This window comes from Aulonocara stuartgranti (assembly GCF_965226115.1).
Source record: "Aulonocara stuartgranti genome assembly, chromosome: 3".
NCBI classification, from domain to species: domain Eukaryota; kingdom Metazoa; phylum Chordata; class Actinopteri; order Cichliformes; family Cichlidae; genus Aulonocara; species Aulonocara stuartgranti.
In genome coordinates this window covers 65,710,876-65,730,003 of record NC_138941.1, presented here as the reverse complement: position 1 = coordinate 65,730,003, position 19,128 = coordinate 65,710,876, and the positions used below count along the sequence as shown (strand labels likewise).

Sequence of the window (19,128 nt, the reverse complement as noted above, 5' to 3'; positions counted from 1 at the left end):
ACTGAACTGAACTCAGCCTTTCTCGGAATGCATAGTTGGATTAGTATATAAGTGAAGATTAGTACAGAGTAGATAAAGTTGGCAAATTTAGGCAATCACTTTGCAAATTGAATCCGGAATGAATTGGTGTGTTCTGCACTTCTTCTTTGATTTGGTGATTGGATTTTAAATTAGGTGGATGAGAAAACCATCGGGAGTGCCCTGCATAATTTCAGAAAATGGCATCACAACCATCACGGAGCGCTGGAAAATGCCAGTTAAGTGACAGGCCATTGCTCATTGTTGTTTTTTGTTTTGTTTTTTTTTGTTTTTAGCCATTGCTCATTGAACATGACAGTGAATGGCATCCTGACTTAGTAAACTGTATTTTTTACATAGTTTCTCAACCAGTTGGGTTGAAAAAGTGGAGGTTTATGGCCAGACTACCAGTCCAGCCCTACAAATATCTTGCGTTCTCCACAATGATCACTGTAACGAACAGCTCTGCCTCTGAAACCGTGTTGTTTCCTCTGTATCTCTTCTGAGATTATTATGCACAAGTGAAACAACTAAGATTCTCTGTTGCCACGAGTCTAATAAAAAGAAAACCCACTTATTATACTGTTAAATTTTACTTTATGAGAAATGAACAAAAAGTAGCAATTTCACATTAAAGTAATTAAAAAATGTATTGAAAAACAAATCTGAAATGAATAAACGATGAATTTAGGACAACATAAAAATAACACAATATCTTTTTGGCTAAGCTGTCTTTCACAAGTGGTCACCACAGTGAAGCTACTGAAAAAAGGACAATCATGATCTTAATTTCTAGACTATTTTAACCCTTGTGATGTCCTCCCGATTTGCATACAATGTGAGCCATCAGGGGTCAAAAGTGTCTCCACTTCATTTGACTGTTTTTTAAAGTATAAAGTATAAATTGTCAATCAATTCAGTGTTACACCTTAGTTTTACTTAAGACCAACACATTAACACAAAATTTACTCAACATTTTACATTTTAGGGCCACCAGACCTTCTTTACAAAAAATAAACCCTGTTTTTTAGCGAAAACAAATTGAGAAAATTAAATATTTAATTGTTTAGATAATTTTGACTATCTGAATAACTAGAGAGTGCTGTATGTTGAACTTTAGTGAGAATTTTTTTTTTGAACCATTTAAATTTTTTTAATGGCAGCAAATAATCACACTGGTGGTCCTCAGGGGTCAAAAATGTCCCCACTTCATTTGACTGTTTTTTAAAGTAAAAAGTATAAATTGTCAATCAATTCAGTGTTACACCTTAGTTTTACTTAAGACCAACAAATTAAAACAAAATTTACTCAACATTTTACATTTTAGGGCCACCAGACCTTCTTTACAAAAAATAAACCCTGTTTTTTAGCGAAAACAAATTGAGAAAATTAAATATTTAATTGTTTAGATAATTTTGACTATCTGAATAACTAGAGAGTGCTGTATGTTGAACTTTAGTGAGAAAGTTTTTTTTCAAGCGTTTGAAAATTTTTAATGGCAGCAAATAATCACACTGGTGGTCCTCAGGGGTCAAAAATGTCCCCACTTCATTTGACTGTTTTTTTAAAGTATAAAGTATAAATTGTCAATCAATTCAGTGTTACACCTTAGTTTTACTTAAGACCAACACATTAACACATAATTTACCCAACATTTTACATTTTAGGGCCACCAGACCTTGTTTACAAAAAATACACCCTGTTTTTTAGCGAAAATAAAACAAGAAAATTAAATATTTAATTAAATTAAATATTTAAAAAAAATTTTAAAAAAAAATTAAAAAAAGAATTCTCACTAAAGTTCAACATACAGAGTGCTGTATGTTGAACTTTAGTGAGAATTTTTTTTTTCAAGCGTTTATAAATTTTAAATGGCAGCACATAATCACACCTGTGGTCCTCAGGGCTCAAAAATGACTCCGTTTGCTTTGAAGCAACAAGTATAAAATATCATCCATCTCTGTGTTTCAAGGTTTTATTCAACTTTATTCCAACTCATTGCCTGACAGTTTTCTATATTTTGGCATGGTAGGAGGGCATGAGTCTGAGTGAAGGCAAACTTTCATGAGGACAAAGGCGTGTCCATATTTGACCCAAGTACAGGAGGAAGCTCAGGTTTATTCCTCTGCACTGGTCCCATCATGGACAGCATTCTTTCTGCAGTTGCAGGCCAAGGGGCATATACAGTAAACAAGCTGTTACAGGTGATTGTTTTCTTTTGGAAACCTGCAATGTTAGGGACAACTCGTGTCCTGACTGCAGGACAGACGGTTTGCCATCGCACACGAGCATGTTCCATGTACAGCTGGACCTGCATCACATGCTGCCCATGTTTTTGTCTCAAAGTTCCCTGGTTTACTTGGATGTTCTGTTGGAGGGGACAGAGTCCTCTGAAGGGGACTTGGTGCTCATACAGTCACATCAGTACCAGGATCTTACATCACAGCAGGAGGAACACCCACTTGTGTTTCAAGTCAAGTCAACACCAACACACATCATACACCTCAAATGGGAGCACGTTTGTGTCATGAACGACGATCATCTATTGTGTCTTTATCAAGAAATTATGTCCTTTTTGTGCTTCTATGATTAATCTTGTGTCAGCATGAAAACTTCTCTACCAGACTCAGGATGTCATAAACTGGCCGTAGCGACTCTACTGGATGCACGGCAGTAAGAATCAACACACCCACATATGCCTACAGCTGCATTCGGTCCATTTTTCTTCCTCTCTTGTTGTCCCTCCTTGTTCATCATTGAGTTGGCTGTAGAGCAGGTCATCTGCTAAATGGATGGTTGTTGGTTCAATCTCTGTGTGCTCTAGTCTGGAGTTCTTACCAAGGTGTCCTTGGGCAAGTTACTGAACCCCAACTTGGTCTCTGATGCATCCATTGGCATGTGAACGTTAAAAAGCAGAATACAAGCAGAATACACTGTGTATAATGCTTTCTCGAGTAGAAAAGCCACTGAAGGAGTATGGGACCTGGCACATGTGCTTGGACTGTGGTAGATCATCTTTCTCTGAGGCACATGAGAGAGTCATGCATCGTCTGTCACTGGGAAGGTTAGAAGACCAGATCAGTGTTTCCTCACGTTACTGCAAATATTCCTCTGTCTCAGCTGATTCCTCTTTCCTGCTTGATTCTTTGTCTTCATCATAATTGAAATGGATGATGTGTAGTCCTCTGACACATCTTCTATTTCAGTTTCACATTCTGAAAATTCAAGAAACTTCAAGAAGCCCAGTCACTTTCTCTCCAAGCTCCTCAGACTACCATGTCCTGGATGCCTGAGAACCTACTTGAACATAGTTCAGATTCTTCATCACTTTTCTTCACTTCATAGCCTTCTTCCACTTCTGCAGGTGGCTGATGTGCTTTTTCAGAGAAAGGGTAGCATGTGCTCTAAATATTGACAATATTTTCTATATCTTCTAACCCTGGATCTTCCTGAACATTGATTCTTCCTCCTCATTATACTAGAGGACAATATGTGCTTTGTCCTACTGGTCATTGCTTTGCACAACATGGTAAAAAAAAGTATGCTCATCAAAGTATGCAAATCTCCAGTGCAATGGAGGCTTTTGAGGATACTTTCTGTGTATGTATTATTGTAGAGTCTACCTTACAATACGAAACACTTTGATGCGGCTGTTGTTGTGATTTGGCGCTGTATAAATAAAATTTCATTGAATATAGAGCACCTGCCTCCTCATTGTGCTGCCTGTTGTGGTTGTTATGACCAGTGCTTGACCCCACACATCAGTGATCCAAGATCAAAGATGTTTGAAAACAGTATGGTGTGAAAATACGGCTCTTTGCAACACTTTGTACTTTGGGGTCATTTTTGTCCACGAGGACCACCAACGTTATAAAATTCAATAAAAACCACATAAATAAATCAAATTACTTGAAACTTATTCCAATCATTCATAGTATAGTAATGAATAACTTCTGTTATTTTCAGCCCATTTGATGAATAACAAATACATTTTTGATAGCAAAAGATTTCTTTAGAGGACAAAAATGACCCGTGGACAACACTTAAAGTAATGACTCAAGAGCCACAGTCATGAGTAGATCAGATTATGTTTAGAACTCTGTGTTAACTCAATACAAATGGATGGATGCAATTCTTTTGCTTTATGGACACAGAAAAAAGCCAAAGAAGTGGGTCTGTTGTTTGGTTTCTTTGTACAATATCCAGTTAAATTAGATTTCCCCTTTAACAAATGCACCAGTTTCAGGGAGATGAAAAGGCAGCCATCTACTTCAAAGTAGCTGTCCTTTATTGGTTTCAGGGTGAGGGGAAAGAGAAGAGAAAAAGGACAGCAGAGAGAGACTACCAACAAACAAACTGCATATTGACATGTGGACATTGAAAAGAGAGGACTGAAGGAAAAATTCTCAGAAAAAAACCCGCAACAGATTCTACAGTTTCAGGTAAAAGAAAGACAAGGAGATTTATCTATACAGAAAAACAAACTGACTATTGTCATTTACTTTACTAATAGATGTTAGATTTGAAATAAACATATTATTATTACATTCAGTAACAGCAAAGTTGTAGAGTTCATGGAATATATTTTTGACACAAATATGTCAGATCTTTGTCAGAACTGAAAATCATTTGTTTAAAATGTAGCAGCTGACTGTCGAGTTTTAAAAACCAATGAAATGTTAGGACAATAGGACATTATGTTGTGGTAAAAAGTGTGGGCTAACGATTATAATCCACCACAGCCTACAATTTTGTTTCTTTCTTACTCTTTTACAGTGCTTTTCTGTTTGCCTAATAATTCCTAGACAGAAGAGGAACATATTCAATGTATGTTTGGCTAAAGCTTATTAGAAGACCCTTTATCTATTCTACAAAAACTCAGAGAACTCCATCAAAAAAGGGGTCAGCTTGACCTTCACCCGATTTTCACCAAAATTAAATCAGCTTGAGCTGGTATCTACCATCATTCAAAATTTGAACATATCTTGAAAAGTGTGGACACTAGAAAGCTAACAAACATTAGATACTCCATCACTTTGGGTGATGGACATATAACATTTTAAAAACCTTGACTTGTCCTAAGAAGTACTTCAGTACAACCTATCCAGAATTCTGGCTCCCAGATTACAATCAGCCAGTTGATTACAGATACGCCTGATCTCAACTTGTTATGTGTATAAAGTACAGATGCCCACACAATCAATTTCGTCCACTCCAACCTCTCAACCTACATGGGCAAGACCAAAGAGCTGTCAAAGGACATCAGGATCAAGATTGTAGACCTGAACAAGGCTTACATATGGCCTACAAGACGGTCTGCAAGAAGCTTCATGACAAGGTGAAAACTGCTGGTGCCACTATTCAGAAATATAATAAATATGAAATGACCGTCAATCTCCTTTGGTCTGAAGCTCCATGCAAGATCTTGCCTCATGGGTTGAAGTTGATCATGAGGTGGTGGACAAGCCTTGTAGAACACCATTTGTAACACAATTTCTCCTCTGCTCTTAAAGTCACACATACAGGCACATCTTACATTTGCCAGGGAATATCTAAATGATTAAGGGAAGGATCATGAGAAAGTGCCATGGTCTGATGAAACCAAAATCAAACTCTTTACATCACCTCAACCTTTTTTCTTTTTTTTTTTTTTGCTAAGGAGCTTGTTAGTAAAAAAAAAAAAAACTTCACTGTCCATTGAGGAGCTAGTGGACAGGATACTGTAAAACAACCTTCCCTCAGCCAAAACACAATAGCTGGGTCGTGGATGGGTCCATCCAAAACATAGTACCAAGGCAACAAAGAAGTGTCTAAACAAGAAGAACATTAAGATCACTGAGCCAGTCTAGCCAGTCTCCAGACCACAGTCCTATAGAAAATCTGTAGGAAGAACTGCAGCTTTGAGTTGTCAAGTGGAAGCCAAGAGACCTAAAGAATTTAAAGAGTTTCTGTATAAAGGATTGGGGCAAAATCCCTCTGCAATCTTCTTTTTCTCTGAGATGCTTTAAACATGATTCAGTGAGATATTAGTATGAACCCTGATTTTGTTTTTTACATTTTCTGTAGCAAACAACAACAACAACAACAACAACAACAACAACAACAACAACAGCAAGTACACCAGAAACTGAGAGAACAGTGATTAGTCCAACAGATCCATCCTCCTTCCCTCCAGCCTCCTTCCCTCCATCCTCTGTGTGTCCTCCTGTGTGACCTGCAGGTGAGAAACAGGTGTGAGGTGTCAGCTGTCAGGTAGGTGATGAGTGAAGAACAGAACAGAATCCATTTCCTCTTCAAACTGCTGTCAGACATTATCTACTGCACTCTGATCACATCACTCAGACCAGCTGCTTTCTACAAAGTCTCATCAACAACATCTTTAGAAACAAACATCAACAACCAGGAAGCAGCTTCACCTCTGATCACACACACACTCAACTCTACTCACTCACCTGGAGGATCAACAATCAGGTCGATGCTGTTGATGAACTTCATACTGTCTGCCTTGTTCTTGACACGACACTCATATGTTCCAGTGTCATTAATCGTCACATCCTTCAGAATCAAAGACACGTCTCCATCCTTCATCTGTCTGTCCTGCAGATCCACCTGGTTCTTAAAAGATGGATGCTGGTCTGGAACAAATTGCCCATCCCCGTACATAAAAACATATTTCTTTCCCAGGTCAGCTCTGCTCCACTCTAAAATAATAATGGTGTTGTTGTTTGGAGCTCGACATATCAGAGTGGCGTTCTGTCCAGACTCTGCTGTGATGGTTTTCTGGTCTGAAAGAGGAAACAACACAGAGCAGAGAGATTAAAAGTACAAATGTTCACATATATAGCAGCTGATCTGAGTGAGGATCAGAAGAGACTGCTGAGCTCTCCTGAACTGGACCAAATGAAGCCCATTATTTGGCAGACTGGCCATCACCCAGTTTATTTGGAGGGAAAATCTTGCAAGACAATGCTAAACTGTATCTATAGTAAAATACCCACTTTGTAGTAAAAGCCATGCGGGTGCTGAACTGACCTGCCTGCAGTCCAGATGTTTTACCAGTTGCTATCGTTTAGTACACCATTAAACAGCAAATATGACAAAGGAGACCTGGAGAAGAACAGGGCAGCTTCGTTCCCCAAAAAATCCAGAAACTAGTCTGGAGGTACATCTTTCGCCATCTTACAATGCTGGGATTGCAGCCATTCCCCAACTCTCTGTGAATGGTACTCATGGCCATTCGAGAATCTGTGTCTTTGATTAGTAGTCGTTGATCAATGGTCATAAGAATTTGCATACTAACAATCATGGAACTAACCCCCCCCCCCCAGCACATTATTCATTCAGTGGTGCTAGTTTCCTTTGCTGTGCAAATGTACTGTTTATAAGGTTGGGGAAACCTGCAGTCAGCTGAGACTGGAAAAGTCACTGGGATGAGTCACAAAACGTTTCTCCCACTGAAAATGTCCGGATGAACAGAAAACACAGGCAGCACAAACGGCAATTTTAGTAGCACAAACCAGCACAAACGTAGCACAGTTGAATGACACCAGTTTTGTTTGATTCCATTAATGTGGGGGGGCTGGTTGACCTCTGATGACCTCTAGAAATTTTTTTGAATATCTTTAAAATGATAGCAGCACAAACAAAGAATTTGCACCACAAGCGTAGCACAAACGTTTGATACCACTTTTGTTGGATTTGAAGAAGGTGGAGGGGCAAATTCACTCACATCACTCATGCTGATGCTGCTGATCAGTTGGGTCAGTGTTCTTCTGTTTTGTTCTTCCCATGAAGACACGACAATCGTATTTTCCAATATCAGCCGTTGGGTACATTCTTCAGAATCAAAAACATTTCTCCATTTTTTTATCTGTCTGTCGTGCAGATCCACCCGGTTCTTAAAAGATTCATGTCGGGGTATGATGTGCCGTGTGAGGTACGATTATTGTATTTTGGAATATGGGAAAATGTAAGAAAGGAGGACCATTACTTGTTTAAAATTATGTTGCTGTCAAGCAAAAAGGTAATAATAAAAAACTGGCTGAAAAGTGACCCTTTAAAATTGGAAGAATGGACTGATGTAATCGAGGAAATATATATAATGGAGAAAATGACCTACACTTTGAGACTGAAATCTGATAAATACCGAAAACAGTGGACAAGATGGATAGCCTAGAAGACTCACTCACCCCACAAGGCAGGGATCTCTCCTCGTTGGAGTCCCCCCCCCCCTTTTTTTTTTCTACTTCTTAATTCAAACTGCTTTTGGTTTTTGATCCTTTAAGGCATAGGCGGATGGCCCTGAGAGAATGGGGTCTAGCTATTCCCCGCTCTGGGTTCAAATACTGTATGTTGTTTGGAGCTCGACATATCAGAATGCGTTCTGTTCACACTCATATATATATATATATATATATATATATATATATATATATATATATATATATATATATATATATTTTTTTTTTTTTTTTTTTTTTTCCAGATTCAATCTGAGCAATTCAAATTTAACTTATTCAAATTCAGTTTTTGCAAGTTTGACTCTCATCATCCCACTGGAGCACAAACTGGGTGTCATCAGGACGCTACAACACAGAGTGAACACCATTCCCACTGACACAGCAGCCAGGGAAGCAGAAGAACAGCACAACAAGAAGGCACTGAGTAAATGTGGTTATCCTAGCTGGACTTTTGTCAAAGCTGGAAAGGTGCCTAAAGAAATCTCAATTCGATCCAGGAGAGAAGGACAACCGCCTGCTCAGCGAAAACCTGTAGTGATCCCATATGTGTCAGGAGTATCGGAACAATTGAGACAATATTTTTCTAAACACAAAATTGGTCCACCCCAATGATCAGAGTAAACAGAGTAACATAGTGTACGCTGTTAAGTGCCAGGAGGATTGCCAGGATTTATACATCAGGGAAACCAAACAATCTCTGGGTAAGATGATGGCACAACACAGAAGAGCTACCTCGTCAGGCCAGGACTCTGAAGTCTATTTACGCTTACAGCCCAGTGGATTCTCTTTAGATTAATCATTAACCTGCAGTAGGTTTCTGCTCCGACTCTGACACCTTGAACAAACCTAGAGAACAAACATAATGTGGGCGTAGGCTTCAGCACTGTGAACATTAAACACTTCACACCATAAAAGAGTCTCAAGTTCTAACGTACCGGACAAAGATCAGCTTCCATATTCTGATATGACTTTAGATTAATAACTAACCTGTAGCCGGTTTCTGCGCCAACTCCAACTCCCTGTATAAATTCTGGTGGCTGTGACAGCTGCTAGTAGAAGAGTTTGTTTTTAGGAGGTGGAGATGTTCTTAGAAGGAGTGCGTAATCAGCTCTTTGTGTAGACGCTAAAAGCTTTGAGCTTAAAACTCTCTGCTCATCACTAATGTTCAGGCTTCATGTGGACATGAATCAAAGTGAAAGCAGAGAAACTGGAATGAATCAGGTGTTGTAGAAGATGGGGAAACAGGTTGGAGAGAGGATGCTGGTCCTTCTTTGAGCCTGACATCAAACATATCATGTTGTTCACGTGCTGTCAGTGTGACACAAATAAACCATAGGAACAAAGATGCTCAAAAGTTATTTGCAAAGAAAGTAAGAAAATGAGTGAAATCAGTCCAAAGTAACAGAGCGAAGAGCAGCAGATGAAGCACAAAGAGCTCCTCCCTCATAGAGGCAGACTTGTCTCAGTGTGTGGGCTCATGTTTCATTTGTAAAGCTTCAATAAACTGGAGGAGAAAAAGGTGTGCTCCCTATGGAGCACAACTTATGGTCCATTCATTGTTTTGACACAAAGAGAGAAAATGTAAGGGAACAGTCACAGCACTTTGAATAGCTTGACTTAACAAAAAAATCAGCTGGTAAAACAAATATATGAAAATGCTTGTTGTACAGTTGAGTTGGCGTAATAGAAAAAGAAGCAGGAGGTTTAGCTGGCAGAGGTTTTTAAATAAGAATCATTGAATTGAAACAAAGAGCTTGATTAGTGTGAAAGGTAACTCTAATCCCATTAGAGCTGTCATAAAGATGGAGTTTCTCCAAGCATTAGGAACTAATGTCTGAACAAAAATTATCCATGATTGATTCTATATTAGTGTTTCTGTATACAAGATCTTAGTGTCCAACACAAAAGGCGGAAGCTGGACACTCACACCATGTGAATGCCGCTGTTACACTGTCAACACACCACTGGCATGTTTTAGTCACTTCACCACAACTCATATCGGGACAGACTGTCAGAGGTTCACTGCCAAAATTACAGCATGAAAAAAACAGACATAGAAAAAATACAAGAAAATAAGCAAGTCTGTGCAATATTTGTGTAAGACACATTTGTAGCATATGAACACACACTGTGAGAAACTAACCAAGTTTATTTCATATTAAAATGACAAACACAAATAAAAGAACTGATCCATAAAAGCCGATATTCATTATTTAGCTCATCGATTCAGCACAGTGGACAAACTCTTTAACCAAACAATGTGATACAGAACATATGCGATGCTTTGCTGTTTATTAGACAAGCCACAGGCAATACGATCTCTCAATACAATCATATTCTGGTTAGAACTGCATTCAAAACTATTGATCCAATATTTTCAGATTACATGGCTGAAACATTTTCAAATGATAAGCTTCCAACAATGAGTGAAACAGTGAAAGCATGTGGAGAGTTTGGAAAAATCCCATTAAGAAAGAGAAATCAAATATTTGGATTCATTTTAATGAGCTCAGACTTGTTAAAAATGCAGAGGAGCTGGTTGTGTAACTTCAGAGAAACATAACATACTGATATTGACTGTGAAGCATAGAGTGGAAAAAGACAGAAAAAAACAACATGTGGATCCTAGAATAATGGTAGCTTCTATCTTTAAAGGAAGAGGAAGAGGTTTACATGGAGTCATTTAGAACAGTTTAAAACATCAACTGATTGAATTTGTGAATCTGTACAGACTAAACCATCAGTTGAACAGTCAGTGTGTTTCTCTAACGGGAGGACACTCTTTACACTCAACTCAGTGCAGAGTCACTGACGAACCAGGCCAAAACCCCAATCCAGGATAAAGAGTTTCAGTAAATGTGGTGTTGAAGGTGTGGAGGTGGATCAGAGTGTCAGAGGAGACTCTGTAGAAGGACAGTGTGCCAGCCGGATAGTCCACATACACTGCTACTCTGTTAGAGACAGAGGAGGAGGAGGAGGAGGAGGAGGAGGAGAGGGGTGTTTTTCTGTTATTGTAACAGATAGAATAAGGTCCATCATCAGTGCAGTACAGACTCCAGGACTGATCATTCCATCCAAACACACAGTCACCACCTCCTTTCCTTCTGATTCTTCTGTAACTCACTGATACATAAACGTCTCCTCTCCACTCGACCTCCCAGTAACAGCGACCAGTCAGATCATTTTTACACAGCAGCTGAGGACAAATATCAAATCTGTCTGGATGATCGGGATATGACTGAATCTCCATAATCCATGTCACCTTCCTGTTGTTGTCAGACAGTTTGAGGTTTGTGTGTACTGTGTTTGTGTCGATTGTGAGTTGACAGGAATCTGATGGAGAGAACAAACACAATCCAGCTGCAGTTATTGATCCATCATCTGTTCATTGATTGACACTTTGATGATGACTCTTGACATCGGAGATGTGAATCAATGATGTGACAGGTTGAAGATGGTTGAATATGTGCTGCTTTTTTTTCATGAATCACATTAAAAACACACTTACACTTCCTCAGACCTGGTCTCAACCATCGGACTCCAGCAGGCTCCACCCTGAAAGGAGGAGGAGGGTCAGACCAACACTCTTTCAGCATGAACACATGGACATTACATGGCTGTCATACACATACTGTTAGACACTGATAAAGGAAAAGTCCAACATTTTCACAAATACACTTCAATCCATCTGTCAGTACACCACTGAATTGAATGAAATATGACTGATTCAAACTGTGACCTTCATTATTTTTATATTCCTCTTCTGTTTAGCTTTAAAGGACACCGCCCTGCCTTTGCTGCCAACTGTTTTTTTCTCCTCTTGGTGTTTGTGTGGTTACTGCACATGACGTCTGACTTCTGAGTGAGTCCAGCATTCCGATGCAGCATAACGCAGTGCACAAGAGACAGTATACAAGGTTAACAGCAGGAAGGACACAAACTGTGTCACATGCTGTTAATTGCCACAGATTAATAGAGATTAACATCATAAATTCATTGTGTAAACTTATTGCAAATTAAAGGACAAAAGACAGAAATAAAATATGTTTGAAAACCTCAATATAATTATGAATTAAAACCACTAAATGTGTTATTTTAGCTGTTAAAATTGTATATAGAAACACAACAAAAGAACTTGAGCTGAACTCATGTAACCATGGTAACGCTTTTCCTCAGATGAAGCTTACAGCCAATGATGGTTAAGGAGCTGAGTCGTGTGAATATTATCTGATTTTTTTTAATCTCCTTTCTCTCATCTTCTCTCTCTGTCTCTTTGTGTGACAGGCCATAGTCTCGCCCCCTCACGGCTATCTAAAAGCAAGCTAACATTACTATGCTAATGTTACTGCTGTGGAAAAAAAATTACTCTCAGTTTAATTGTATGTCACGATCCTATGGTCTCAAATGTGGTCATAAATATTTTGTACTTGTAAATCAGGATTTGTATGTGTAAAAAGAATTTGTGTGTGCTTAAAAAAGATTTGTGTGAAACTCTGCACTCAAGTTTCAAGTTACAAGTATGAATTTTGACCCAATTTTTCCTTTTGCGCATTACATGCCGGATACTAGTGGCAAAATAATCAAAGCAATGCATCAAATGCAAGCATTTGCAGCACCGCAAAACGTTTATTCTCCGGTTCCAATATCTTCTTGCTTTTTCTTTGCCCCCCAAAAAGGATATGTACAAAACGAAGGAGAACAATGCCGGACAGACTTGACAGACTTGATGAAAAGTCAAAGAAAAGATACGAGAAAAAAAAATCAAAGGAGTGAAAGGGTCAGACCCTTACGAGCACACAGAGTGGGCAAAAGACGTTAGCGTGCTGCCCAACTTTCACCACGCTCATATTTATACGGTTCTTGGAGTGAGTGCATACACTCATGAAGTTTTTAGTAACTTCAGGTCACTGCAACAAGCCCAGGTACAGTTTACCGACGGATGGGTACAGGACCTTGAAATGCACGGTGTAGAACAAAAGACCATCGTACGAACAAAGGTAAGTTTACCAGTCTCACAAATCGTCTTCATAAATACACATTCGTTAACCGTTTATTAATATGACCTTTGAGCTCAACGGTAATTAATTAGTAGTGGAAATAATTTCTGGAACGCATTTCAGAAATGTAGCAGTGACAATATTGTACGCTGTAATCGTACTGGGCAATTAGTGATACAAAAAAAGTTTTATCCTGTGAATAAAAGTATATGTTTTTGTCAATGTACCATGGTAATAACAGAAGCGAAATGCAATATTATGTCAGGACAATTCACTATTTATGCACAATAAACAAAGGAGCATAGCGCGACAATTTCTGTTCAGCGCCAGACTTGCTTGTAACCTATATCACCAATTATGTTATGAAAAATGGCGTATTAACTACTACAAAACACTGACCTTTGTGGGAATGCTTGGAGCAGACAAACATGTGAGCTGGAGTGTTCTGGGATGTTATATTTGGTCTTCGAATGGCTGCAATCCAGGCCATCCATCGGCTCTTTGTTACTTCGGAAACATGGCTTGAACAATTTCTCAGAGATCAGCAAGTCATGATCCACTGTGTCGAATGCAGCAGTCATGTCCAGTAAGATAAGCACTGCATATTTACCACAGTGTATCGCTACCAGAATGTTGTTCATAACTTTTATGAGGGCTGTCTCCATACTGTGAAATGGCTTAAAGCCAGACTGAAAGATTTCATACAATTTAAACTCATTCAAATTGTCCATCAACTGAGTATAGACAATCATTTCCAGGATCTTACTGAGAACGGGAAGCTTAGAGATGGGTCTAGAATTTGACATGACTGAACTGTCCAAGCCTGGTTTCTTAAGTAAGGGATGTATAACTACATGCTTAAACTCACTGGGTACTTGACCAGACAAAAGACTGGTATTTATAATGTTCAGAATGTGTTGTCCAATGGCGCAAAATACCTTTTTGTGAAAGCGGGGAGGAACAACTTAATTCAGAGAACCACGTGGTTTAGCTTTTAACATAAGTTTCTCTAAATCAGGAAGAGGAATTGGTAGAAATTGGTAGAAAAGCAGAAGACTTGAGCAGGACACATGCATGGCGGGATCAGCAATAGATAGAGTCGGATGTCTTAAGCTAGCAACCTGGTCCACAAAAAAAAAAAATTAACTTATTGCACATCACCTCAGTAGACTGCAAAAGAACATGGACTTCTATATTAAGTACAGAATTTATAGTGTTATACAAAACACGTGGGTTATGGAAATTGGCAGCAGTAAGTTGAGAAAAATAGAAATGCTTGGCAGCCTTTACTGCTCTCTGATAAACTTCCCAGCTAGTCTTAAGAGCTTCCAGAGAGACATACAGCCTGTCCTTTTTCCACCATCTTTCACATCTCCTACATTCTTTTCTTATGGCTCGGGTTGAATCAGTTAGCCAAGGACTAGCCTTGGGCTTGCACTGTCTGAATCTTAACCTTTTAAGACCTACCATAGAACCAAGACCGCCAGAGTTTATATTATATTTTTACATGCTGTAGTGCCATTTTTGGGAGCATTTCAAGTTGCTATACATCAACACAACCATTACGGCCTAAATTTTAATAATATGTATGCATTAAGTGCATAGTAATTACATAAATTGCAAAAAAGTGCAATAAACTACAAAAAAATTGAAAATAGTTTCCCACCAGAGGAAATTTATTTTGAGTGTCTTCATAGTTTTTGGAGAAGCTCAAGGGGCTAACGTTAATATTTATTGAAATATATTTATTCCTCCAGATATAAGAATGAATCTTTTCTTATGGACTCAAACACGTTTTGCTGAAAAACTGAATATGGAACAAGCAAAGCTTAATAAACAGGAAGTGAAGGGCACAGGAAATGTTTCCAGCTCTTCCTTCTCTATCAGACATTCTCTCCATACCTGAGAGTGTCCGGTGTCCAGCCTGGATCCTTCAGTCCAGCCAACAACAGCTTCATTCCTGAGGGTCCTGGATGATTGTAGCTCAGTTCCAGCGCTCTCAGATGGGAGGGGTTGGAGCTCAGAGCTAAGGCCAGAGAAGTACAGCCTTCCTCTGTGATCAGACAGCCTGACAGACTGCAGACACACAAAACAACAATTCATTTGTCAACAATGATTTTCTGTGTGTCACATATAATAACATCTATCCATTTACATTTACAACAGTCATCTCAAGCTGTTCAACAATGTAAGGTAACACCCTACAACATTAGAGAGAAACCTCCAACCATCAGACAATCCACTGTGAGCAGCACTTGGTGATGGTGGGAAGGAGGGATTCATTTTTACAGAAAAAGCCTACCAGTGCTCCCCCTGGAGCCCAAACAGGCTCCAGCATGACTAAGGGGTGGTTCAGGGTCACCTGATCCAGCTCTAACTATAACCTTTATCCAACAGAAAAAAAATAAACTTCTGTAATGCTATGCGTGTAATCTCATTGAAATGGGTTATAAGACGACCTATGGACTATTTGACACATTCTAATAGAATTCTGCTGGGGTATAGAGGGTTAAGACATTTCTCCTCCTGACGTTTTACATCAAAATTTCGAGAGTCTGTATTATTAAACACTTTCAGTAATGCGCAATAGACACCTAAAAATGCAATTAGAACATTTCTTCATAAACATTAAATATGGACACAAAATAATATCCTGACCTGAGGGTTTTCAGCGTACAGTGTGGAATCTTCAAACCAAGAGATACATGCTTTGCTCCTGAATCCTTCAGGTCATTGTTACTCAGGTCCAGCACTCTCAGACTAAAGGACTGGTAGCTGAGTACAGAGGATAGAACTTCACAACTCCTCTCTGAGATGTTACAGTGACTTAGTCTGAAAAATGAGACAGACAATAGGTGTACTTGGAGTGCAATGACAAATTTATTACATTTAGCAATTTAAGCCTGGTTTGTTTTCTCTTTTAAAGAATCGTTGATTGTTTACAAAGATACACTGACAAGGATTCTTTTGAGAAGAGAAAGCAAACCAGGCTAAACCGGCTAATTGGTTAATTCTGTCAACTTATGAAAAACAAAATATCACTTGATCTGACCTCAGAGTTTCCAGTGTACATTGTGGACTCTTCAGTCCACCAGAAAGAAGCTTCACTGCTGAATCTTGCAGGTCAGAGTTACTCAGGTTCAGCTCTCTCAGACTACAGGAGTGGGAGTTGAGAACTGAGGACAGAGCTTCATAGCTCCTCTCTGAGACGTTACATAGACTCAAACTTAAAACAACAAAAAAAAAAAAAAAAACCCAACAAAAAACAAAACAAAAAACAAAACATGAATAATAAAACAAACACTGGAGTAAAAATCTGGAGTTGAATCAGGGCACAATGAAAAACTATGATATCACGCAATAAGTAATTTTCCTTTTTAAAAAAAATTATCCTTGTTGTCTTATCTTAAACAGGTTACAAATGTGACAATGTACTGTTATTTAGCAATAAAATAAATAATTTTTTTTGAAAAATTAAGTAATTGTATAAATTCATGTGAAACAACAACAACAACAACCAAAAAATTAAAACTTTGATCTGACCTCAGAGTTTGCAGCATACACTCTGTCCTCCGCAGTCCAGCAGACAGAAGCTTAAAACAAGAATCCTGCAGTTTGCTGTTACTCAGGTCCAACTCTCTCAGACTACAGGACTGAGAGCCAAGAGCTTGGGACAGAGCTTTACAGCTTCTCTTTGAGAAGTTACAGCCACAAAGTCTAAAAAACAATTAGGTTTATGACCAAATTAAATCACTTTATATATTGAACTCATTCCAGAAAAACAAAAGTCATTGAGGATAACAATTCATGTTTCATTAAAAAACGGAATTTATTTATGGAAAACAAAATAGAAATATAACACTTAAGTAAAAACTATTAACCCTCTGGGGTTGATGGACGCGCTGCAGTGTCAAAATCACATGACCAATTTAAGACGACAAAGCTACAAGATGCAGTGACTCGGAGTCTCCGTTTCATCTTGGGTCGAAAGTGCGGACTTCAAACTATATACCCGTTTTTGAATTGTGTCGATGGGCCATGTGAAACCAGAGTTATGATAAAAAAAATCACGTGATGTTGTTTTCTGAAGAAAACAGTGGTGTTTGCAACGGGAAGAAATGGTAAAAAAAGGCGTTTTCACAGACAGCGCTGGCGAGTGAAATAAAAAAAAGAAAAAACACCCCTTCCCCATAGGGCTTTGGAGTTGACGTCACGCCGCAATGCATTGTGGGAGCGTGGCACCATTTTCGGGGTCTACGAATCAAATCAAACACACTGTGTTGGAACGACGATTACAAGATGCTTAAAAGCAGCTCAATAGAGAATGGACTGTATAGAGACCGATTGCGTCCAGAGGCGAAGCAGCGGTACTTGCAGAAAATAGCGTGCATTGGAAATGTGGACCCGTATGAAATACGGCCGTGGAGTAGAAACCCTGAAGACCAACCGCTACTGACGTAGCCTGACATATTTTCGTACCTTGTCTGTGGAGTCAGCGCGTACAAGTCGTCATTCAAACAAAGGTAAGTCAGCTCGAGTACTGCGAGTGAAACGCGTTTGATTTCCCTGCAAACATTCACATTAGTGCAGCATAAATTCGTTCATCAGGGGAAATTACAGTGAGAACATGTGGAGGCTGTTAGAGGGATAACATAGTGAGTTCAGTGCATTGATGTGACATTGTCCTGAAGGATTTAGTTATTCTCTATGGTTAAAGAAATTGCACAAATTAATTCACATTTATTATAAATAATTCTAATTATACATCTTGCTTCCATATTTGTATCCTGTGTCACTAAAAATACATTTTATTTTAGTTTTATACTTTGATTAATGACCTGCAGAATCTCCTTATCATATTAAGTGATTCATAATTGTCACTTTATGCTTTCTCCATCTCTAAAGTGATGACATCCCTGCATTACATGGTTGCAGGCTTCGAGGCATCTTTTAACATCACTATTCATGAAGGGCTTCTGATTGGGAACCACACAGACACATTTTACCAGTGTTACATTTCACACACAAAAGTTGATTTGGACAGAACAGCCTCTTTGTGAACATTCAGGTCCTCAATACGGACCTATAAGGATCTGTTGCAAATAACTAGGTGCCACATACCACTGTACACCATCAGTGATCTAATGCTATCTATCTTGACAGGTGACGGCTGTTTTAAAGGCAAAAGGGAGACCAGTACAATAGGGCTTTGGAGTTGACGTCACGCCGCAATGTATTGTGTGAGCGTGGCGCCATTTTCCAGGTCCACAAATCAAAACAAACACACTCTGTTGGAACGACGATGACAAGAAACATGCTTAAAAGCAGCTCAAAAGAAAACGGACGGTATAGAGACTGATTGCGTCCAGAGGCGAAGCAGCGGTAGTTGAAAAAAATAGAGTGCATCGCAAATGTGGACCCATAAGAAATACAGCAGTGGAGTAAAGACCAGACGACTTACTGCCACTTTCCTACCCCGATATCTTCACGTATCTTGTTAACCCTAACCCTCACTTTCGGATGTGAATTAGCGAATTGTTACACAGCACGTATGTCTGCACAGTCACTCAATTCTATGTTTGTTTACAATTTCTACAACCTCTGAGAGCCCCAACGATAATATTATTAAGCTATAGAGAGTGATATGAACATATATTGAACTTACCGGAGCAAAAATGTCTGGAGCACCAACAGATATCTGGAGATGGAAGCGAACTGGATATCAGCTCGTCTCACAGCTGCTATCCAGACTAGACGCCTTCTTTTGGTAACATCCGATACATGAGCTGCCTCATGTTGCTTCCAGGTGGTGAAAGAATGAAAAGATAAACCATTTTCAACCTTATTCCCTTGCCGATCATGCGACCTAAGAT

General features: G+C 38.9%; 2 protein-coding genes across 2 annotated transcripts in view; one reads left to right on the top strand and one right to left on the bottom strand.

The window, feature by feature from the left end:
* The window catches only part of LOC309693376 (protein NLRC3-like), a 183,038-nt gene that overhangs the window by 98,399 nt on the left and 65,511 nt on the right, over positions 1–19,128 (top strand). The gene's annotated exons all lie outside the window — the stretch shown is intronic.
* Positions 10,388–19,128, bottom strand: part of LOC309693369 (uncharacterized protein) — a 29,840-nt gene continuing 21,099 nt past the window's right edge. Inside the window, exons 7-12 of the mRNA XM_082512493.1 lie at positions 16,799–16,972; positions 16,308–16,481; positions 15,914–16,087; positions 15,158–15,331; positions 11,767–11,813; positions 10,388–11,591 (exon numbers count right to left, since the gene is read on the bottom strand). Of these exons, the coding sequence (XP_082368619.1) occupies positions 11,053–11,591; positions 11,767–11,813; positions 15,158–15,331; positions 15,914–16,087; positions 16,308–16,481; positions 16,799–16,972 (1,282 nt within the window). The 3' untranslated portion in view covers positions 10,388–11,052. The remainder of the gene's footprint in view (positions 11,592–11,766; positions 11,814–15,157; positions 15,332–15,913; positions 16,088–16,307; positions 16,482–16,798; positions 16,973–19,128) is intronic.